At 40.2% G+C, this 23,801-nt stretch overlaps 2 protein-coding genes across 2 annotated transcripts in view; one reads left to right on the plus strand and one right to left on the minus strand.

Moving 5' to 3' along the window:
* Nucleotides 1-14,291, plus strand: part of inppl1a (inositol polyphosphate phosphatase-like 1a) — a 39,920-nt gene extending 25,629 nt beyond the window's left edge. Inside the window, exons 13-27 of the mRNA XM_059331667.1 lie at nucleotides 183-300; nucleotides 639-735; nucleotides 1,572-1,710; nucleotides 2,786-2,885; nucleotides 3,461-3,549; nucleotides 3,648-3,729; nucleotides 3,898-3,987; nucleotides 5,882-5,995; nucleotides 6,334-6,510; nucleotides 6,928-7,083; nucleotides 7,327-7,411; nucleotides 8,687-8,773; nucleotides 9,294-10,062; nucleotides 11,236-11,369; nucleotides 11,932-14,291. Of these exons, the coding sequence (XP_059187650.1) occupies nucleotides 183-300; nucleotides 639-735; nucleotides 1,572-1,710; nucleotides 2,786-2,885; nucleotides 3,461-3,549; nucleotides 3,648-3,729; nucleotides 3,898-3,987; nucleotides 5,882-5,995; nucleotides 6,334-6,510; nucleotides 6,928-7,083; nucleotides 7,327-7,411; nucleotides 8,687-8,773; nucleotides 9,294-10,062; nucleotides 11,236-11,369; nucleotides 11,932-12,046 (2,352 nt within the window). The 3' untranslated portion in view covers nucleotides 12,047-14,291. The remainder of the gene's footprint in view (nucleotides 1-182; nucleotides 301-638; nucleotides 736-1,571; nucleotides 1,711-2,785; nucleotides 2,886-3,460; nucleotides 3,550-3,647; nucleotides 3,730-3,897; nucleotides 3,988-5,881; nucleotides 5,996-6,333; nucleotides 6,511-6,927; nucleotides 7,084-7,326; nucleotides 7,412-8,686; nucleotides 8,774-9,293; nucleotides 10,063-11,235; nucleotides 11,370-11,931) is intronic.
* A 2,410-nt stretch (nucleotides 14,292-16,701) lies between these two features.
* phox2a (paired like homeobox 2A) lies at nucleotides 16,702-19,213 on the minus strand. Its single transcript, XM_059331920.1, has 3 exons — nucleotides 18,957-19,213; nucleotides 17,362-17,549; nucleotides 16,702-17,193 (listed from the first exon to the last, which is right to left on the minus strand). Exons 1-3 carry the CDS (start codon nucleotides 19,177-19,179, stop codon nucleotides 16,702-16,704), a joined length of 903 nt encoding a protein of 300 aa, XP_059187903.1. The 5' UTR covers nucleotides 19,180-19,213.
* Nucleotides 19,214-23,801: the final 4,588 nt, after the last annotated feature.

Genomic DNA, 23,801 nt, shown 5'->3' on the forward strand with positions numbered 1-23,801 from the left:
GCCTAATCTATGGATGTATTAGATAAAATTGTGTGCTGATATAATTATGCATCCAAGGAAAATCCAATAAAAATAATAGAAAGAAAGAGAAGGCTATGCCAAAACAGTAGATTAAAAGAAAACTACAGTGTCAGTGCAGGAATGATTATAGCTTCCTCACCGTCTGTTGTCGTTGGTTACAGATCGCAGTGCAAACTCTGTGGAACATAAAAATCGCTGTGTTGGTGAAACCTGAACACGAGAACCGGATCAGCCACGTGGGAATGTCCAGTGTGAAGACGGGCATCGCCAACACACTTGGTAACAACAGTATTCAGTCTTTATTCCTCCTCCGCATGCTTTACTTCCTGGATGAAATCTCAAGAAAACATGAACAATCCAACACTGACTTTTTCTGTAAACAATTGGGAAATGAAAATAACTAGAATTGCAATTAAAATTCCATGACAGTAATTTAAACTCTTTTTTTTTTTTCTTAAAAAAAAAAAAAAAAAAAGAACAAAACTAGATTTTTCTCAGGCCCGGTTTCTCAGATTTTCATTGCAGTGTGTCTTCACATTGTCATACAGTCAATTTAATGTTACTGTCTGCTTATATATTTAGTTTGTATGTTTGTTTTTGCCGTCTATTTGTTTTAGGCAACAAAGGAGCTGTGGGTTTGTCCTTTATGTTCAACGGGACATCTTTCGGCTTTGTCAACTGTCACTTGACATCAGGGAATGAGAAAATTGCCAGGTACCTCCCACAGTCCCACACACATTATTTATAGCTGTTTTATTTCAGGGTGTTGTACCTTGTAACCTTAACATTGCAAATTTGGGTAAACTGTGGACATACAGTGATGGAAAAAAATATTAGACCACCCTTGTTTTCTTTACTTTCTTGTTCATTTTAATGCCTGGTACAACTAAAGGTACATTTGTTTGGACAAATATAATGATAACAACAAAATAGCTCATAAGAGTCAAGGTAATGATAGTTGTTTTTTTGTGTTCAATATCTTTATTGAGTTTTTCATACTCAGATTTGATTTAGGAATGAAGAAGTAATCTATTCTTGAGCTACTTTTATGGACATTTGAGTAAAAGGTAAAATCCTTCTCTCCTGGATGCGTGGTCCTTCAAACATCTAAATAGCCCATTTCCTCACATGATTCCAAGACTGCCCTGGCCCTTTTAGTCAAAGACCGCTTCTCTAAAGATGATTGATCCATTTGAGGGTCCAAGAGGCAGTTAAAGTCTCCTCCTATTATTGCCTGTTCACATTCTACCTCTGCAAATTCTGTAACAGCCTTTGTCATTAGCTCTGTTGGGTGGTTAGGGGGATAGTATATATTCATTAGAGAGATACTCTTACCAAATAATGTACCTTTAACAATAATGTACCGTCCTCTGACATCTTTAATGCATTTTTCAGCCCTAAATGGTAATGATTTATGAATTAAGATACATACCCCTCGACTATTTGAGGGATATGTATCTACTTTTCCAGTGCATCACAAAACATCACACACGACACACTACCTATTATTATTATTTTCCTTTGACACATGTGACCTTTGACTCCTACAGGAGGAACCAGAACTACCTAGATATTCTCCGTCTGTTGTCACTAGGAGACAAACAGCTGAGCTCCTTTGACATCTCCCTGCGCTTCACACACCTGTTCTGGCTGGGAGACCTCAACTACCGGCTGGATATGGACATACAGGTGATGCCGAACACACACACTAATGATGGGAATTTCAGCTCTTTTTAGTGAGCCGGATCATTTGGCTCAGCTCATCAAGAGGAGCCGGCTCTTTCGGCTCCCAAATGGCTCTTCATTTTACCACTTTATACCACCTTTTATAATACAGCCAAATTTAGCGCTGTTTTGACTTGTGATTTGTGTTTGAACACATATATAATTTAAATTCAATGAATTGCTGTAGCCAATTGCATTTACAGTTGTAAAATCCCTTGTGTCTCTAACTTGCTTGAAGAACCACTCTGCTACACAAAGCAGATAGAAAATGCCTATAAAAACCTAAGCATAGACATTAAAAAAGGACAGCTATTGACATTTTAATTTTTTTTATCTAAACACACACAACTAACAAAACAAACAAAGTACTGAAAAAATAGAAATCAAATTCAGCAATCAAGTAAATGTGCTTTTTTAATGCCAACTACTGACATCTGGACAAAAAAAACAAACAAAATATTTTTGGTATAGAGTAAAAATAATAATAAATAAGCAACATAATAAAAATAAATATAATACAATGTGCAAAAAAGCAGCATCCAACAAGTAGTTTTAAGTGTCTCTATGAACTAACCACCATTATCTATCTAACTGTAAATTTGTATTATTTTTTTCAGGGCAGATTGGCATTGAGGAAAACCAATTATATATATTATATATTATATTATATCATATTATTTCTGTCATTGTCACCGTCTCAGCGCTGCCACCCCACCCCTCCCTGCTTTGTGGTATGATCCTTGTCAGTCCTCACATGATTGGTTCACACAGCATGCACGTGACACCCTTAGTCAGCGTCCGCAGCACTCGCAGGTACTTTGACTAACGAGAAAAGTAAAAAATAAAATAAAATAAAAAGTGGCTCATTGACGGATGTGAGCCGACTCCCATCGTTAAAAGAGCCGGCTCTTTGTACCGGCTCATTCGCGACCGACACATCACTACTACTAACACATACACTGATGCTGCAGAATGATGACAAGCAGCAGGTTTGGATAACACCTCCTTTTGTTGTGCTGTCTCTTTTGTGTCCGTGCAGGAGATTTTAAACTACATTAACAGGAAGGAGTTTGATCCGCTGCTGAAGGTGGACCAGCTCAACCTGGAGAGGGAGAAGAACAAAGTCTTTTTACGCTTTGGTTAGTATGCCTGTGTTTCTAGATTTCTGTCGTACAGCACTGTTAACTTCCTCTCCCTGTGCATAAAGGGATAAATATTGAAAGTGTTAGAAGACTCAAAGTCAGGTTTTAGTCTCTCAATGTTTTGCCAAGTGCAAACTATCTCCAAGAAACCGTGAGAGCTTTCACTTTCTTCTCATGTCATATTGAGATTTACCTAAAGTTATGGAACACACTGCCACTATCACAATACTATAAATGCTGGGAACACAGCTCTGTGCAAAATACAAACAAATATAATTTGTTAAGCTGATAAGAGTTTAATTTAAGAGCTGATATCTAGACATTTTCCATGGTTTTCTTGATAATAACCAAAATCATTATCAAGAAAACCATGGTAAATGGCTAGGTATCAGCTCTTAAATTAAAATTTTATTAGCTATTTATGTTGTTCTGATTATATTTGTCCAAATAAAAAATGTACCTTTTAGTTGTACCAGGCATTAAATTGAACAAGAAATGGAAGAAAACAATGGTGGTCTAATATTTTTTGATATGAGTTCTGACAAGTGAAATGTGTGTCTACTTGCTTCCAGCGGAGGAAGAGATCTCATTCCCACCCACCTACCGTTATGAACGAGGCTCACGGGACACGTATGTGTGGCAGAAGCAGAAGGCCACAGGGGTACGTTTACTAACACAAACAACATCACAAATAGACCTACTCGCAGGCATTTCTGACAACTGATAACTGCTGTTTTTTCTACTTTTTGTCTGCCTCAGATGAGGACTAATGTTCCTTCCTGGTGTGACAGGATCCTGTGGAAGTCATACCCAGAAACACACATTGTCTGCAACTCCTATGGTGAGACCGTCAGCACAAAATCATTCTGCACACACTTGTTTTAATTCAAATAGGCGGGTGCAGTGGTTAGTTTTACCTAAACATCGTAAACTTCCATAAATGTCTTGTACAACAATTAATATGATTGATCATCAAGCAGACTGAAGTATATGCTCTTTTGTTTTTCAGGCTGTACAGATGATATTGTGACCAGTGATCATTCCCCTGTGTTTGCTACCTTCGAAGTGGGGGTGACCTCCCAGTTTGTCTCCAAGAAAGGTACAGGACCTTCAGAAAATATTCATTCACTTATCTTTGTTTATAAAAGCCTCTTGGAACCATAACTTTAAACCAACAGGAAGTCGGCAATCTTGATTTGAATGAGCAAATTGATGTTGTTTTGAGCCATTTCCTGGCTCTGTACGTTAACTAACTCCTGTTAGAGATTTAACCCGAACGACTTCAGACTTCAGTCAGTATCGGTCAGTATCATCTTAAGACCTTTGTGATTAAATGATATTTCCAGATTTTTGGCCGAGTCCCGAGGGCACCCTAACGTACTTGGAGGTGCGAGGACCTGTTCAACCTGTTGTTTATTTCTTCTTCCTGTCAGTTGCTCTCCCTCCTGCTGTCTCCTCTTTCTGTTGCGGATAGGGTGCATGATTTGGTCATAATCTCTCATTTTCACAATAGAGTGGACTCTTTCTGGAACTTAAAGTAATAATTGTGAGAAATTTTAATTTAAATAAATGTCTGTTAAGTCACTCCATTGCCAAATGAGGGAACACAATGGCCCACTATTGAAAGCCACTGCATTTACAGTATTGCTAATTGGATGTCTGTGATGAGATTCCCTGGTAAAATTGCAAATGGGGCACAGTTAGTGATTGTCCTCCATCACCCAGCAGCGGTTGGTGGGCGGATCTAACCGAACAACTACTTTTGAGGGTGAAAAATGAAGCCAACTCTAAAGTGCCAAAAAACGCAGTTCCTTAAATAGCCATTTGGACATTCAATCAAATTATGGAAAATATGGCATAACAAGAAATTATCTTTTTCGTTATTTTCAGGTCAGAGATTTTATGCCGGTCTGAGGGATTGCTCAAATCTCGGTGCTCAGACACTGGGAGTGATCTGGGGAAGGGAACTGGGTGTTGTTATAACTGAGGTGATGTGGGAGGACATCTGGGATAATGCCAGGAAAATAACCATCTGTAACCGGACAATAGCAATGCAATTTAAGATACTGCATAGAGCACATGTTGGTCCAAACCATCTCTCCAAATACAGCAAGGATGCCTCTCCATTTTGTCTTAAATATAAGACAGAGATTGGTGATCTTACTCACTGTTTCTGGTCCTATAAATAAAAAATTACTGAGTGGCGTCTTGTTTGAAATACAAAAGGTTCTGAAGAAGGAGATTGAACTCAATCCGGTTTCTCTCCTTTTGGGTCTTCCCAGTGTTCGTGTAACCAATACCTATCAGAAAAAACTGTATATTGTATTGACATTTTGTGCTCGGAAAAATATTCTTCAACACTGGATCTCAGATCAGGCTCCCTCAGTGGTGGGATGGCATAGGACAATAATGGAATACATACCTCTGGACTTACTCACCTGTCTTCTGCACTCCAAAACTAATGCCTTTGAAAGAATATGAAAACCATTTCTTGACTATAGTAATGTAAATATCTCTGCTATTCTGACAAGAGCATTTGTATTTAAAAAAAAAGTTATTTATTTCTGTTCTTTTCTATTCAGTTCCCATTTTGTTTCATTTTATTTCACTCTGTACTGCATAATGTACCTTTCACAGTAACCTGAACCCCATCTGGTTTTTGTTTTTGTGGTGTTATTCCCAGCTTGTTGTTGTTTTGTTGTTTTGCCTGGTCCTGTCTTCTGTTTGTTTGTTTGTTTGTTAAAAAAATAAAATAAAATTATATACATATTTAAAAAAAAATAGCCATTTGATGCTATCTCCAAAACTGTCAATCTTCATGGACCTCAATGTTAAAATGCTCAAATTTACAGCAAATTATAAATTGAAGGCTGAAAGTCATGTCTTTACATTCACAATCTGTGATAATATGTTTCTGGCTTAAAGTTCCACCTACTCAGATCTCCCGTCTTTCTCCAACCCCTGATCCCTTCTTGCCACCTGTTTCTGTGCAGGTCTGCCAAAGTCTTCAGAGCAAGCCTACATTGAGTTCGAGAGCATCGAGGCCATCGTGAAGACGGCGAGCAGAACCAAGTTCTTCATTGAATTCTACTCCACGTGTCTGGAAGGTGAGAGGAACATGCCTGCAGCAACTCATTCACACATACAGAAATCCACCAGCACAGACAGGGTTTCTGTAACCCCAAGTGGATGTAATAAAAATTGTATCTGTTTCTTCTTGTATCTTTCTCCCTCCCTCCCTATCTCAGGCAGTCAGTATACCTTTAAGCTCGAATCCATGTTTGACCTGTGCTGCATCCCATCCTCCTGTCCATGTACTTTTGAATGAAATACAATAGAAACATCTCCCTTCTCTCCTTCCCGCCTCGTTCCCTTTGTCCCCTCTCCCACCCCCCACCCCCCGCATCTCTCTCTCTCTCTCTCTCTCTCTGCCTCTCATCTGTAGAATTTAAGAAGAGTTATGAAAACGACAGTCAGAGCAGTGACAACGTCAACTTCCTGCGTGTCGGCTGGTCCAACAAGCAGCTAACAACGCTCAAACCTCTTCTCTCAGAGATCGAGTACCTGCAGGACCAACATCTGCTGCTGACTGTAAAATCACTAGATGGATACGAGTCCTACGGTATGGAGATAGTGTTTGTGTTTGTGCAATTCCCTGAAATTGAGTTTAATGCTGGGCTTACACCAAAAGATTTTCACAGTCCCAGACTAAAAACTGAAAGTCTTTAGAAAATCTAGGAGTCCATCATTAAGTTTAAGGTAGTAATCTGCACTGTTTCATATCAGTCTTTTCCTTGTCTTGGGTTTGTGATCATATCAAACGTGTTTGATATTATCACAAGTCGCAGTGACGTAACACAATCAACAACCAATAGATGAGCAGGTCTCTACTAGGCTGGGACTTAACACTTGTCTTTAGATGTGAGCAGGTGTGAGCCGATAGTTTTCCGGGAGTCTTTTCCAAATCTTTTCAAAGTCTTTCTGATGTATAGGTAGCATAAGTCTCACAAACAAGCATATGTATGTTTTTTCCTGCTAGGAGAGTGTGTGTTGGCTCTGAAGTCCATGATTGGCAGCACCGCACAGCAGTTCCATACCTACCTGTCCCACCGCGGCGAGGAAACAGGAAATATCAGGGGGTCCATGAGGGTCAGAGTGCCCTCTGAAAGGATGGGAACCAGGGAGAGACTTTACGGTAATACTTTCTATTTGTAAATGTGCTGATAGACTGGTGTACTCTGCAGACACACAAGGAACTGGAGGAGGAATATTAAACAGATCAAATCAGTATTTCTAACTATAGAAGAAGGAAGTTGTTAATGAAGAAGTTGAGACAAAATAAATGACTATTTCCAAAGAATTTGCAGGTATAAAAAGCCTGAAAGATGCAGGTTGACTCAAGTTTTATTTCACAGCTGTTTTTATGGTTGTATTGCAGAGTGGATCAGCGTGGACAAGGATGAGACGGGTGGACCTAAAGGGAAATCCACTTTGGTATCCAGAGTGGGGCATGAATATGTCAAGTCAGTACACTCTACTCTTTTAGTTTTGCATTTGTGGTTCTTTTATTAATAAAAAATAATAGTTTTGCACATATCCTTCATGCTTCAGATTTTTCTACACACATTTTGCTGCTCTGTACACATTTACATTATATTGGATATCCCCATACAAAATATTGCGGACCAATATAGAGATTATGTTTTGCTTGAGTCCCCTTTACAATAATATTTAAACCCTATAATGCCAAATGTATCATATTTGATTCACAAGTTTTTGAGACCTCTACATCATCAGTGTGATATTTTTTCCCCTGAAAAACCTGATGTATACAATCAGATACATGCAGTAGCTGGATACTCCACCAGTGATCAGTGATTAATGCACCAGAGGGCCTCCACTTGAGACAGCCAATATGGCTGCCGACAATCAGTGACCCACATGTCATTTTTCAAGAATATTTTTGTCAATTTTGAAAAAGTTAAGATAAGAAAAAACGTTCAAATTGTTACCGATACTTCAATAGGAGTATTTAATGGACTAATGTAATGTAAGATTAATAATATTTCATGACTTAATTTATAGTAAAACCGTGTTGAAATTGTGTGTATCAAATTTGATACAGCAGGTATTAATTATAAATTATTTGAAAATTTGTCAATTGTCTTTTTTTTTTTGTATTTCATACATTATGCATTAAATAAAGCAACATTAAGTCTTTTTCTCATTTAGGTAAACTAAGTAAAGGTTTAACAGACATAATTAGGTTTATTTAGAGTAAAATTGAGATATCCCTTGAACAATTCAAAGAAATACATAATTTGTTTTTTTGGTGTGTATTTTTAGATGGCAAAAATTGAGCATTGCAGATGTGTTGAAGATAAACAAACTGAGCAACAAATTGCACAAAAAGACCCGATGTATCAAATATGATACAAATTAGAATTCATATATGCAAATTGATATTTATTTATTTATTTATTTATTTTTTGTTAATTTGTCAGCAGATTCAATAAACACTAAAAAAAAGAATTTTCATGGTTCAGGCTTTATAGGGTTAAAAAACAGTTATTCTTTGTCTTTTGCCTTCATATACAGCAGAAATACCATCACTGTGGTTTATTTAAAAATTACCATAATTTTGTAATGAAAAAAGGTTATTGATCATGTTGGCCATTTGCCTGATGAAGACCCATCATGGTTGAAGGGTTACATTTCTGTTGAATCTAATATTTTGCACCTTCGTCTGGGCTGTGCACACAAAACCGCTGACTTGTTATAATGTGCTCTCAATGCAGGCCGTCTGTGGTTCGTAAACAGCTTGGAGAGCTGGGAAAAGTCAGTGAGGAGGGAGAAAGGAGCAGCAAGGAGGAAACTGCTGCAAGGTACCGATGCATGTAGTTAATACACACTGATACAGTCATGTAAAAAATATGAGACCATTGTTTTCTTCAATTTTTGTTCATTTAATGCTTGGTACAACTAAAGGTACATTGTTTGGACAAACAAATGATAACAGCAAAACTAGCTCATAAGAGTTTAATTTAAGAGCTGATGTCTAGACAGAAAACAAGGGTGGTCTAATCATTTTTTCCATGACTGCACATTCACTTAGACATTTTTTGCATTAGCGTAAAAATCATTAAACATAAATAAACCAAGTCAAGTCAATTTTATTTATATAGCCCAAAATCACAAATCACAGATTTGCCTCAAAAGGCTTTACAGACTGTACATGGTACGACACCCTCTGTCCTGAGATTCCACATTCATTTTAGTGACCTCAGATTGACGTAACCGGGTGTCATTAGTGCCGACGTGAATAACCACTTTACTGTATTGAAACCTGAAACATAAATAGGTAAGCCATCATCCACCTGTTCTGTGTTTGTGTGTATTGTGAAGGTCTAAACCAGATGCACCAGACGGAGATCCATCCGTCTGCAAAAACAGCTACAATAATCCCGCCTACTACATCCTGGAGGGTGTTCCCAATCAGTCTGCAGCTGCTCTGTCGCCTGAGCTTCTTCCTTCTCCTACCTCTGCAAACCCCCAGGTGGCTAATAAAGCCCCTCCTCCCTCAGCTGGAGCTCGAACCAAACCTCCCTTTGTGGCCTCAGGTCCCTCTCACCCACGCAGACCCATCACGGGGCACCCGGTCCGTGCTATCAGCGAGGAGGGCTCTTCAGAAGACGATGGAGGCACCTGTGTAGCAGGAGCGCAGGGAGGTGGTGTCGGGACAACCGTTGGAAGCACGCTGAATCGACCCCCTCCTGACTTCCCCCCACCTCCTCTCCCTAAGGGGGCACTGGAGATGGTTGTAGAGGCACCCTTCCCCAAATCTCGCCCTCTTTACCCTGACCTAACCGAGGTCAGGATCCCAGCAGCAAGTCCTGCTGCCCCGCTCGCCCTCGGAGAGGGTTTTAGACGAGGAGGCGGAGGGGGAGGAGGAGGAGGAGGAGGAGGAGGAGCAGGGGCGTTGGACGACCAGTCGTGTTCTGTTCTACAGATGGCAAAGACACTGAGTGAGAGTGAGTTTCCTGGGCAGCCTCCACGCGCTCCGTCTGCACCGCCTCTTAGAGGGCAGCCGATGGGTTTAGGTCTGGACGCCTGCCGCACCTTCCCACCCAGAAATGCCATCACAGAAAGTATCGCAGAGGACATGCCTGAGGAGGTGAGCAGTTCGTTTAAATTCACATTCAGTAAGGTAAAACTTTAATGTCCCCGAGGGGCAATTTGATTTACAGACAGTAGTAAAAGACAAAAGACATAAAATACAAGTACAGGTACATCTCAAAAAATTAATCAGTATTTTTTGTCAATTATTTCAGAAAGTGAAGCCCATACATTATATAGATTCATTAAGCATAGAGTAAAATATTTCAAGCCTGTTTTTCTTGTAATTTTGATGATTCTGGCTCAGAGATAATGAAAACACAAAACTCAGTGTCTCAGAAAATGTGAATATTGTGAAGAAGTTCAATATTTGAGTCCACAGTCAGTGGAAGCCTGACATTTGTGTTTAAAATATCCTTTTTTTAAACTGATCTAATGTAATATTCAAATTTTCTGAGACACTGAGTTTTGTGTTTTCATTATCTGTAAGCCATAATCATCAAAATTACAAGAAAAAACAGGCTTGAAATAAAAACATTTAACTTTTTCACGATATTCTTATTTTTTGAGATGTACCTGTACAACATACACACAAGTGCAATAGTACAAACAACACAGCAGCTTTCTTTTACATATACCGTCAGTGTTTGCATCAAATTTCAGCTTGTCATCCAGGACAGTGGCCATATTTATACTGCTGCACTGCTGCCACTGGCTCCCCTTTAATCACAGGGTGTGGGAGAGCAGGGCTTCCTCCCAAAATCGATGACCATCTCTTTAGTCTTGGCCATGTTTATCTGGAGGAAGGACTGATCACACCAATTAACAAATTCATTAAGTACTGGGCCATGATCATGTTCAGTTCGGTGGCCCATTCAAGGTTTATAAAAAATAATAGAATCATTAAGGATTTAGCAGCTGCACCTTACTAGTGCCTTGTGAGCACTTTTTACAAGCAAATATAAATAAACCAAACATTAATCAGGACACCCTACCTGAAAATCAATATTTACTAAAAATAATGCGGAAAAAAATCACAAATCTGTGATGAGAATGCTTTTTACTGCTTTTTGAATCCAAGTCATACCATTCCAAGCTGGTATACAATATACCATACCATTGGTATATTGTATCTTTTACTGTCCAGTGACATTTGTATAAGTCCTGTGATGAGCTGCAATGTTCCTATGGCAGTTTCTAGTCAATCTTGTGTTTCATTTCCCCTGTGCAGGCACTGTGGGGCAGCAGTAGCTCATCTTTGTCTGTCGGGGAATCCTCAGTGGGGGAGTGGCTGCAGAGACTGGGACTGGAGCGATATGAGCAGGGTCTTCTACACAACGGCTGGGACGACCTGGAGTTCCTCAGGTACACACAGTCATGGAAAAAATATTAGACCTTCCTTCTTTAATTCCATTTTTGATCATTTTAGTGCCTGGTACAACTAAAGGTACATTTGTTTGGACAAATATAATGATAACAATAAAAATAGCTCATAAGAGTTTAATTTAAGAGCTGATATCTAGATTTTTGGTTTTCTTGATCATAACCAAATCATTATCAAGAAAACCATGGAAAATGGCTTAGGTCCTCAGGTAAACAGGTCTTTTGATAGACAATAGTAGGTAATTTATAGGATCTTTCAGTATATTGAGGAACAGTGGTGTCAGAATGAACTATGGAGTGATAGAGCCAGGCAGCCTTCTGACTTTTACAGGCTTCTGATTTGCCAACATCTTTTTCTTTACTCTTTATTTGAAAGACATTTTTTAATTCGCTATTTCTATGGAGGGGTGGATGAAAATATAAGTTGCTGTTATAGACCGAAGATAATAAAATATCCTTATGTGCCGAAAACTGCTAGAGCAGACTACATCTGTACTGTTGTTTAAATTAATTATTATTGTTAAATAATGATTTGTTTTTCCAGTGACATCACCGAGGAGGACCTGGAGGAAGCGGGAGTGCTGGACCCTGCCCACAAGCGAATCCTGCTAGAGAGCCTCAGGCAGCAGCAGCAGCAACAACAGAAATTAACTGTTTAAAACTGGTCCACGACTGGTGCAAGCTGGCCTGGTAGCACACCGGGTCCTGAGAGTCCAAAATCTCAGCTGAACTGTACTGAACAGAACTGAGCTGGAACGTGCCAATTGATGCCAGACTGTGCCTTCTGAAAGAAATTGCACTCCATTTGTACTTTAACAAAAAACACTTGTAGAACCACCATCTTTTTTCACATGTACTGTATGTGTGTTGTCGTTGTCATAGAGGTGGCCTTATTTAATGAGAATTATTTCACTACATAACCCTCTTCTTAAGACCTAGTGAGAAGATGCAAGATGAAATATTTTTCTGGACAGACAGAACTGGAGATATGAATCACGTGTAGAGCAGCAGCAGCTGATGCCTTGATGCCAAACCATCATTTCTGACCTGCAGCTTCAAGCTAACGTTAAATCTTGAATTTCTTTCTTTGTCCTGAGAAACAGGAGTGAGTCTAAGACTTTTCAGATATGGGCAATGCAGACTTTCAAGTTTGTAGCAAATGAAAAGAGGGTTGTTTGTGGGAAACCAGTGGCCTAAAAACACTGCCTGTGTTTTGCAGTTCAGACACTTTTAACAACATCATTCTTCTGTGAGTCTCCCTTTTCTTCTTGGGAATTGTTAGAGAGCACTCAAGGGTAATGTCAGCCCACAGACTCGCTTCTGTGATGGAGGTGGACAGGAAGTGGTGACAGGAAAGGAGCTAGCCCTGATTCACGTCAAGCTAATTTCTCAAATTTTGTACTTTTGTGTTGATATTTGGGCCACTGTTATTTAAATGGTGGTATTTATTGTCTCAGTGTCTCTGCATGTATTTATGGTTTTATGTTGTTTTTTTTAATGATAAAGGGAATATGGCGCAAACCAACAAAACCAGTCCCGGTGGAGCTAAAAGTGCATATTTCACCGTGGTACAACATTTAAGTGAATGATTGTGATCCGATCACACTCAACACTGACATTTCAGCTTTTTCCTTGCAGATTGTGAGTTGATTACATTATCAGAGGTCGGTCTGTACGTATCTTTAAACATTGACACCTGACACATCCATTAACAATGCACAATGCTGTACCAAAGTGAAATATCGCTCTGAAGGTTTTACCCAGCACATCTCTCATGCTGACACTTTAATTGTCTTTGAGTACATTAAATTTCACTTTACAGAAGACGGCAAATTTTATTTTAGCATCATGTGACCCAGGTTTGATGGACTTTGTCACATTTTCCCTCATTTCATGTTGCGTTGTATAAATGGAGCAGTATTCAGGGAATTGCTTAACATAGCCAAATAGATTAACTAATGATTATTGTTCTGAAGATTTACTAAGCCATCACATTGTCATCTGTAAATTTGAAACCATGTCACCAAAACTTTTTCTTTATAGACATATTTTGTTCTTGTGGGAGAAGAAGTCACCTCTCATGATACATTAAAAACAGAAAAGTCAGATTTCTGCAGCACACACATGGTTTGAGGGCTGTTGTTGTTCCCTGATTTAACCAGCAGGTGGTGCTGCTACTTCATATAAACCTCATCAGTAGGTTTGATGCTGGCTGTGCAAACTTTGGGAAAATATGACACAACCAAGTCACGTTGAGTCAAAGGAATTGGTTTGTTTGTTTGTTGAGTTTGAGCAGTTAAAAATCAGAGAGTTAACATACCTGTTAGCGTTCAGAATGCCTTTATTTGTCCTTAATTTAAATCCTGCCTCCTCTTCTGCCTGTGAGACTAAAAGACAAACAGTTTATAGTTGTTTTAAGAGATGTTGCTGATGTGGCCTCAAAAGTAGAACTCTAAACTCTCAGTGAATGTGTTTTCTGTTAATTGGGACTAAATATGTGCTTGTAGCAGTTTAATTTACACCTGTTCTCCTAATTTTCCCTACCTAAAATCATCCCCACATACAACCGTAGCCTGTGTTATATTGTACAATTTGTCTAATGTTCTAACAGCCAAACAACTATAATGCAGAGAATGTGGATCTGCCGTTCAGATGTGGTATATCTGATGTCTTTTTCTGCATTTTTGGCCTCTCGTTCTCAGTTATATGTGTGTGTGTGTGTGTGTGTGTGTGTGCGTGTGTGTGAGTGTGTGTTTGTATTTGTGTGCGTGAGTGAAAAAAAGATGTTGTTTTCTCAGACACACTCCATTTTACTTTCATGTAGTCGCCTCTTTTCGTTATGTTAAGTTAATGTAAGTTGTTCGCCCTTGTAATTTTTTTTTCAATTAAAATCTAATATCTTTACTTATTTTCTACATTCTTGCTCATTCTCTTCTTTCTGTTGTCGTCTGCAGGGAAAGCTGAGAGGGAGACACAGTTATGGCCCGTGAGCTGTAGACCGGCCTCAGTAAAAGGAAAAGGGGGAAAGAGTGTATGGTAAAATATAAATAAGTGACAGTGATTTTAGTTTTTATTTAACCATCTCGAACCTCCAGCGTTAATGGAAACAGCTTTGTTAGTTTGTGAGGTCTGCACATAACACACAACACTCTCATCACTCCGTTACACACAAGAAACCAGATCATTAAACGTGTCACGTAGTGCTTCCATAATGTAGATTTATTAGAATATTCAGAGTAGTGCTATAACTTCTCATTCACTAGAGCTTCTGTCGATTCATAGTTTTCATGGACGTGTTGGTCTTTGAGACAGATGCTCCGCAATGAAATAAATCTGTAAAGCAACATGAGAGAAATGAACAAAAAAGTCTACCTAATATTTATATTACTAATTACGGAATTTACAGTCACAAAATTTCAGTTCAAAGAAATATGTGGGTTTCCTCACTGACATAATAAAGAATATTAATAAATACATGTTTTCTCCCCCCACCCCCCCAGCCCCGTTTTGAGTAGATTTCTGGAGTAAACCCTCTTTAAAAGACAGCTCTTAAATCAGTCTTGTTTCAGTGATTTGCTACAAAATGAAATAGAGATAATACACAAGCAACTTTGCAAGGTGAGAGAAAGTACAAACAGCTGCCTTTTTTGCCTTTTTTCGCAAAAAAGATGGAGGTCAGCAGGAACAAAATTAGAGTAATAATGGACAATCAGTAGAAAACTCCAATAACTGTCTGCATCTCTCTCTGTATTGCCAACATTTTACCAGCTTTTGTTATATTTTTTGAGAAAGATTGTCCCATATTTGTCAGCTAATGAATGACAGAGTCAGAATGGGTGATGAGTTTTTTTGTCCGTTCGAGTTCATACGGCAAACTCATTCGTTTCCCATCAGTCCAGCAGGAGAATCATCAAAAAAACTCTTCAGTCAGTGACGAAAGTGAGAAACCAGTTGTAGTACCATGATAACAACAGTACAAGTCAGTTATAATTAGATTGACAGATCCGTAGATTACACTCTGCTTTGTGTTTAATCGTTTTACCTCTCTCCGCCCAAACAACAGGGCCCTGCAGGAGCCTCAAGTTCTCCATTTCCTTTGCTGAATTTTTTTTTTTAACAAAGTGCCCACTGTTTGATAGAGAAAGGCATGATGGGACAGAGAGAGTGAAGAAGGGGGGAGTGTGGAGGGGGTCACATTGAGGATGAGAGTGGGGGAGTTAGGACTTGATACAGTAAAGACGGAGGAGGAACTGGGGAGGTGTCTGGTCTGGACCCGGCTGCTCTAATTGGATTTTGGGGTGCTCGGCTCTGCTCGGCAAAGAGATTTAGGGGGGACCCTGTTCCCTTCTGGTGGGAGTCTGTGTGTGTCAGCTTAGAGGAAGTTGTGCTTGAGGGTAAAAGTTTGTTTGTCTTGTTTCCCCAGCAGAGACTGGAGCGTGATGTTTAGATTTCTGCTTTAAACTTGTACCTGACCGCCATGCTCATTAGAGCTGCTGCTGCTGTGGCGCTCCAAGGGTCTGTTGCAATGCAGCGAGTGTGGGAATGTTGGTTTGCAAGTGATCGAAAAAAAGGAAAGTAAAAGAGACTGCATATGAATATTTGTATGAATACTATTTTGGTTATCGGATAATCGTTAAATCTTTTTGTTCTTTTTGTTCATGCAAAACTGGCTGCAGATTCTGCTGTCAGCTTCTTAAATATGGAGATTTTCTGCTGTTTTAAATCATAATCAACAGAATATCTTTGTGTTCTGCAGTGACAAAACAAGACATTTAAAGACATCACCTCAGACTTTGAGAAACTTGAATGGACATTTTCCACTATTTTCTGACATTTTATAGGCCAAACAATGAATTGAAAATTAAAATAGCCATAGTTGCAGCTCTAATATCTGATGTGTCTATCAGTCAAAGCACAAAAACATCCTTTTGACACTCTGAAGTTTAAATGTCTGCACATGAGTGTTGCATCATTGAATAGTCTTTTTTTTTTTACCTTTATCTTAGGGAGATTTCTATGAACAGATCTGAGGGTGAAAGTGAAGAGTTTAAGTCTTGCAGGACCATGTCCATGTGGGTTTTGCAGCTTCTGTTGCATAATATTTTGGGGTGAGAGGTGTCCAGACCTTTGACTGTATTATCTGAGCTTTGAATCAGTTTGACAGGATAGTTTTTCCTCACTGAACTACAGCAGACTACACCGGTGAATTCAGCGTTACAATGGGTAAGTCCTCACTCTCAACAGAAGCTAGAAAGTCCTCACTGTTCCAGTAGACAGCATAATGTTTGTCTCTCATCCTCTCGTCCTCTGTGCTTCAGAACAGGTTTGTCTTGATGGTGGGGTTGGGTTTTCTGTGGAAGGAAGACAGGACTCCGGCAAAGGGCCCGGTCATACTGTCCGCCGGCTGCCAGGCCTTCAGAATCTCCTGAGTCTGGGCGGCAGGCTGGGCCACAGCCGGGTTGGATGGCCCCAGGCTGGACCAGCTGGGGGCCTTCAGCCCCTGGAGGACCGGAGAGCTGGAGGTGTTCACATAGCCGCTGTTGACAGGAGCCGGGCTGGGGCTCAGGCTGGCGGGGCTGCCCAAGTTTCCGTTGGCCGAGCCTGGCAGGGAGGCCGTGCTGTCAGGTGTGGGGCTGCAGGTGGATTCTTTGGACTCATCATCATCGGATGAAGATCTTAGCTCTCCTTTCTTTCCTCCAGAGCTGCTGCTGGAGCTGCTGCCTGTGGTGCCACCAGAGCTGTTGGCTTTGGCGTTGGCTGCACGCTCCTGCTTACGAAACTTTGCACGCCTGTTCTGAAACCACACCTGGTAAACACAGAGAGCTTAAATTAATATTTGAGTAAAGATACAGCATGAGATGCATGGATGAGTGCAGGCATACACATATACAGAGATTGATTGATGGATAGAATGACAGAAAAAAGAAAACAAAGAAAATTTTAATGCAGAAAATTAACACCCCACTCCTCTCACCTGTACTCGTGCCTCGGTCAGGTCTATCTTCAGCGCCAGCTCCTCTCGGGTGTAGATGTCCGGGTAGTGTGTCTCGGCAAAGACCCGCTCCAGCTCCTTCAGCTGGGAGCTGGTGAAGGTGGTCCTGATGCGCCGCTGCTTCCTCTTCTCGTTTAAGCCGGAGGGGTCCGAGAAAAACTTGTAGGGGACTGTGAGGGATAAAACATGACCGGTTAGTGGAGAGAAACATTTAAAAACTGACGAGCGCTTTAAAACTGCGGAGGCCGGGGAATAGTGCGCAGTGGAAATGCGTAAATTAAACAACCAGTCTGATGTCTTTGTTTTTTTAAATAATCAATTATCCAATGAACTACCGACTATATTTATACAGTAACTGATTAATGCGGATTAATGTATTATTTACATATATATATATAGATTGATTGATTGCATTACTTTTATTGCCAATTATATTTTATTAGTGGCTGAGGGCCGAGAAGAGGCCACATTTGTAACAAAAAGCTGGGAAGACAAACATCGGCCTTCGGTTACATTTACATTTCTGGATACATTTTACATTTTTACTCTTATTTATTCCAAATACGTTTGTGTTTTATTATGTTGACTGAGTGGTATGGTGCCTTGTAATACATTGAAGGAAAATCGTTTAGCCAAATTTAGTCTCAAATTAAGTTTAAAACTAATACAATTGGGCAGTTTATTTTGCGAATTTATCAAATGTTTTACAATAATGGCCTAATTTTAATCCAGTCGGTTCACCTTAATCAGTGGAAAGAGAAGAACAGTTTGCAAATAAAATTTATTTTGGCTTATTTAGGAGTTTAGGCTTTTAGAAATGTCATAATAGCCACCATAAAAAAATCTCAGGATCGAAGCCTGTGAAAAAACCCACAGAAACACTGTGAGAAATGGACAGAACTTCATTGCTTTAAGAAAAGAAAACGAAAAAAAAGAAAATTAAGTTCAGAGAATTTGCGCCAAATTATGGTTGCAGGCAAATAAATAATTGCAAACCCAAACAATTTGTCTGAGGTGGGGCTCTAGCCAGCAAGTGTGTGTGTGATTAATCAATGAATCAATGTTGATTTGGATGATGTACGATGTATATTATTATTATTATTATTATTATTATTATTATGATGCTTTGTAAAAGGCACCTGATGCATTAAATATTGATGCGTGCATATAAAGACTATTGTCCAAATGAGTACAGAAATGCAACATAAAATTAATTGATAACATTAACATGGAAATTATTACACTGATTTGGTATGCAAATGTCGCCATAAATTACATTTTTCAGAGATTTCATTCTAAATCAGCGATGAGGTCTGTTTAGAGAAAATCCATATTAAACCATTTCGGCCTTCATTTGTATAGGTGGTTATGTTACAGTAACGAAAAATAGAGTTGACAACTAGATATTTTCTTTTCTTTCTGTTTTATAAATGTCAATAAAAGCTGTGTGTCGCAGCTCAGCACAGAAACATTCTAGAGGCGACACAATGTATAACTTCTATATCAGCCAACAATATCCCAAAAGGTTTCTTTCTATCCCTGCAGACCCTGAGCAGAACAAACAGAGGCTCCTGTACCTGAGGAGTACGGCGTGGGCTGGTGCTCCCGCAGGGCTCCCAGGGTGCAGCTGGCCGTGCTGAGCGGAGTGCAGCCCGGGTTGGAGAAGGGTCCGCTCCGGATCGGGTTGTACTGGAAGGAGCTGGCCTGGCTGCAAGAGCTGAAGTCCGCGTAGGCCGATGCTTCCATGGCCGCCATGCAGGAGTCATAGGAGTTCAGGTAGGAGTAATCCATCTTATACATGGAGATGAGCCGGTGCAAACACCGGGCTGCTAACAACAAAAAAAGACGTGGAGAAGAGAGGCAGAGAGGCTCGGGTGTGTCTTTAGCAGCCTTTTACTTTAGGAGACGGAGTGGATATTGTCGGTGTTTCTCTGCAGTATCTCCAGTAACTCCTCTCAGCTTTATATCTCTCTGTCACGGTCTGTTTCTTGTGTTTTTCGTAAATAATCCAGCTGTTTTCGCCTCTCTCTCTACACTTCTTCACTTTCTCCTGCTCCTGGTTGTTCTCTCTTCACTTTTTCTCCTCCGTGCCACTGCGGTTCGCTCTGCTCTCGCGCTCCGTTTGACAGCGCGCTGCAGCTCGCGCAGTGTTTATAATAAACTTGGCAGAGCGCGAGACAATAGCGAGGCGGTGGTCTAGTTTCCATGACAATGGCACCAGTGAGTGAGCGTGGACACGGACGCGCCCCCCCTCCCCTCCCACCGCTTTCTGCACCGCCCACGCGCTCCAGAGCATCGCGAGCTCGCAGGTGTCAGCAGAGTTAACTCGTCGGTCTTAAAACCAACGACTTCTTCATTTAAAACACTTATAATCTCTTTGCTTCCTTTATCGGACGATTTTAATTCTGGTGAGTCAAGTCTTCTCAGCCCCAGAATTAACTGCCAGTCTCCTTCAAACACATGATTTCCTTTAGATAAAGCTATAAACTGCCTTTTTTGAGTTTAATCACTTACTCTCCAGGTAGAAATGTAAGGACCTTTTTAGCCAGGACAGTCGTTAATATGCTTATTATCTCGCCGTGAAATTAGCCTGTATGTCCTATCTTTTTCCCACTATATTTAGGAGATGCATGCAGCCAAGAGGGGTCTCACAGCCCATGAAAGTGCACATAAACCACGACCTGGTTTGTTAAACAACAAAAAAAAGGAGAAGAAGAAAAAAAAGGCAAATTTGTGGTATCTTATATATTTTAAATCGCCTGTCTTTGCATTCGTGCAGAAATTTGGAACTCCAGAATGTGAATGTGTTTGGTAAAATATGACAGTCTTATATATATATACCTATAGACATTTTTAAAAACTTAAAATAAAGGCGCAACATTTTCTCAGTTTGAGATTAAAATGTTCTTTTTTTTTTTTGTACCATATTAGTTTATGCTGAAACTGTGGGCCTATAATTAATATATTTCCATGGGACCGAAGTGCATCCTGGTGCAGGTTGAACCCCAAATATCGCTCCATAGCCGGTCAGTATGGTTTCAGTGCCCCTCAAACGGCTCGTCGAAACAAGTGCAGCTCAGCCACAGAAGTCTTTATGTGGGGGAAAGCGTCCAGATGTGACGGTGATTGGTGAGATTAAAAGCTTTGATTTGATTCCGATCACTTTTACGGAGATGTCACCGGAGTGAGCGTCACTTTGATGTATAGGACTAGAGAGGGAAGAGCAACTGAGCAACCAAGACAGGCTAACCATAAACGCATTGACGCTCCATAAATTGGTTTAAGTTTATTGTTCGGTGTCATACAATGTGATAAGTCATATCCCACACGGCCTCCATCACACACATACACACACACACAGGGCTTCAAACCGACAGGCAGGCGCGCGCATGCAGTCTCCAAATCTGATGCTATTTAAAAACATGACGGCTGCATTTCAGGCTCTGTCCGGGAAATTAACAGGCGTTTTATTAGTGGATGATTTTCACCAAATAATACATCCCATAAACTAAAATTACTTGCATGCCAGAAATTAATTAAGTTTGGCTTGTGTGCACGCGCTCAAAAGTGCGCGCTCTTATCTCTGCTTGACCAGAGGCTGCAAGATGATGCTTCTTAATGTCATTAACTCAGCAAACACGCGTGCGCATGCGTGCATTTGCCGCGCCGTATACTCACTTTAACTACAAATAAGTATAAATAATAAGATTTGTACAAAGCGTTTATTGTGTGGTTGGTGAGAGCTGCTGGATGTTTTGGGGCGGGGCGGCACGCGGAGCTCCTGTTGATACAGTTACTTGTCTTGTGCGGATGTTGGCTCGCAGTTCTGACTGGAAATCACTCATGAGTCCGAGGCTCAGCAGGGCCAGACCCAAGAGCACTCAGAGTCCCAGTCTTCTTCAGTAATTCAGTCTGAATATAAAGATATATCCCCTGATTAGAATAAAAATACAACCTTTAAGATGCGTGCGTAATTGCGCACCACACGTCTCTTTGTGGTTCAAGGCAGTTTGTTAAGTTGGAGAGTTTTATTGCAGATTTCACGTTATATTTCTTATTCTAGTTGTAGTTACAAGCTTCTTGGTTGGTCTAATGTCAGTGAAATGAGAACTACATATGTATGCAAACTACTAACCCACATTTTATTATCCAATTAAGAGACATTGGTGTGGCACTTTAATGAACGTCCTCTGCAAATAGTTATTTTTTACACCTTCCTTCCCTGAAATAATGGCAAGGATTTATCTCCTTTTGCTAGAATATTATTATAATGGGTATGTATAAATGTGTGTGTGTTTTTATCAAAGCCCAAGATGCTTTGGACCTAGAAAAATTCCACTTGCGTATCATAATACTTTAAGTAACCCTATCTCAACTCACTTTTAGTTAGGCTATGTAATTTATTGGCCTTATTATGAATATACATTTTATAAGCTTGATATTTTTTTTTGGGGGGGGGGGGCTTGCACATTAACCAGTCAGCTCCCAGGCCATGCCGTCTGTTGTGTGTCCTCGTCCCGTCTGGCGGGTTCAGAGGTGAGTTTACCGAGAAACTTAAACTGTTTCAAAGTTAAACTCTCCGGCCCATTCCTGCCTCCCCCCCAAAAAAGAGCAGCCAGGAGCGACCCTAGCTCTCCCGCTTTTTAAGCATTTAAACTTTAATCCCTTCAAAGAGGGGACCGGTCTCTTCCAGGCCACTAATCCGCCCTATAGTGCTCCAGCTCAGGGGGAGACTTCTCCTCTGCGGAGGCTTTAACTTTGGACTTTTACATTCATGGGGGCGATTTGACGGAAACAGTAACGGGGATCTTTGGCATTCATGACGTCTGAGTCAACAGAGAGGGACACAATGGTCCCCTAGAGGCTCCTGAAGGCCCCTAAGAGAGGAACCCCGACTATAGGGATTATAGGCCCATGGAGGACTGCGTTATTAGGGGGAGATCTTCTGGACGCACTTAATAGGCTGTCCGTTTCTAATCACAGTTATGATTGAGTTAACATCAAAGGATCAATTCACATTTTCATCAGTTTGTGATTTCAAAGCAACATTCTCCAATATTAAAACATTATTTGTATTGGCAGGAGGCAAAAACTGTAAATGTGACTAATTGAGCGATTAAAGCCAATAATTAGTTAACCACATATGAAAATAATCATGGAAAACATTTGAATATTAAACAGTATGTTGAATAGGTTATTATAATAGAACTTCATATTTGATTTCCTCGTTTTTTCGTTATGTTTTCGTTCAGACTCTGACTAAACGTCATTCAAATGATCCTGATGCATCATAAATAACTTTTAACCGGCTTGACCTGAACATTTTTGCTGACTGACTCTGATAAAAAACAACAACAACAACAACCCCCAACACATTAATTAATTGACTGTCCTGTGTGTCCTAGCTTATTGCAAACACGAAGGGGGCACGGTCTGTAGAGAAACCCTGATTAAATTCCCAGCATTTGCTCCCTCTCTGCTCCCTGCCACTGCTCCCGTTTATGATGGGTCCTGCACCTCCAAAACACTGACTGCTGCAGATCAGCAGGGCTGCATGCAGATTGGCCTTTAATGACGCAAAGCTGTAGGATATAACTGGTGTGGGTGGATTAGACTGGTGGCTGTGATTGATGGTTGGATGGTCTTGATGGAGAGATGGAGAGGTGTATGGATAGAGACAAGGGATAAGGGATGAGTGAAAGATGGGACAAGCGGCGACACTGGTTTTAAAGAAAAGCCACGCGGGAGGGCCCCAGTCCGGTATCTGTCCCGTGACACGCGGTGGTGGTCTGAAAACCAAGTGAAGCTGTCAGTCAGAGCTCCATCCATCATGGAGTTTCAGAGAAGAACATGTCCCGTGTGTCAGGAAGCCGTTACCCTGCTGCAGACTGAGGCAGATATTGATCCTCAGGTCTGGAGACAAACCCTCCTCTTTAACCCTCCAACGTTAGACTATTATTATTATTAGTATTATATTTTATTAAGGGTCGTTTGAAGTCAGTGCCATTGGTTCGATCAGAGAGTCAAATTCGTTTTATTTTTATGATGTAAGTGTGCAGTTGAGTGTTGCTAAAATGCAACCAAGAGGACAAAAAGGAAACAGGCACATGGGCCTAATATTGTAGTGCAAACCCTTTGTATCGAATTAACCCACAACGGCTGCATGATTCCTTCTGAGATACATTTTGTTTAATGTGAAAATTCTTTATTATTAAAAAAAAATCCAAATATAGCTCTAATCATTTTAGAACTAGCCACATTTCTGCGTTTTAAAATACATTCAACAATTAATTTAAATCCTTACTATCAGCTGTAGTGTGAGCTTAGATTACTACTACAAATTAATATTACCAAGAATATTTTTCTGAATATCTGACTTTCATTTAAAAAAACACATAGTGGTAGGAAAAATTGATTGAATA

Source organism: Centropristis striata, chromosome 4 (assembly GCF_030273125.1).
Source record: "Centropristis striata isolate RG_2023a ecotype Rhode Island chromosome 4, C.striata_1.0, whole genome shotgun sequence".
NCBI classification, from domain to species: domain Eukaryota; kingdom Metazoa; phylum Chordata; class Actinopteri; order Perciformes; family Serranidae; genus Centropristis; species Centropristis striata.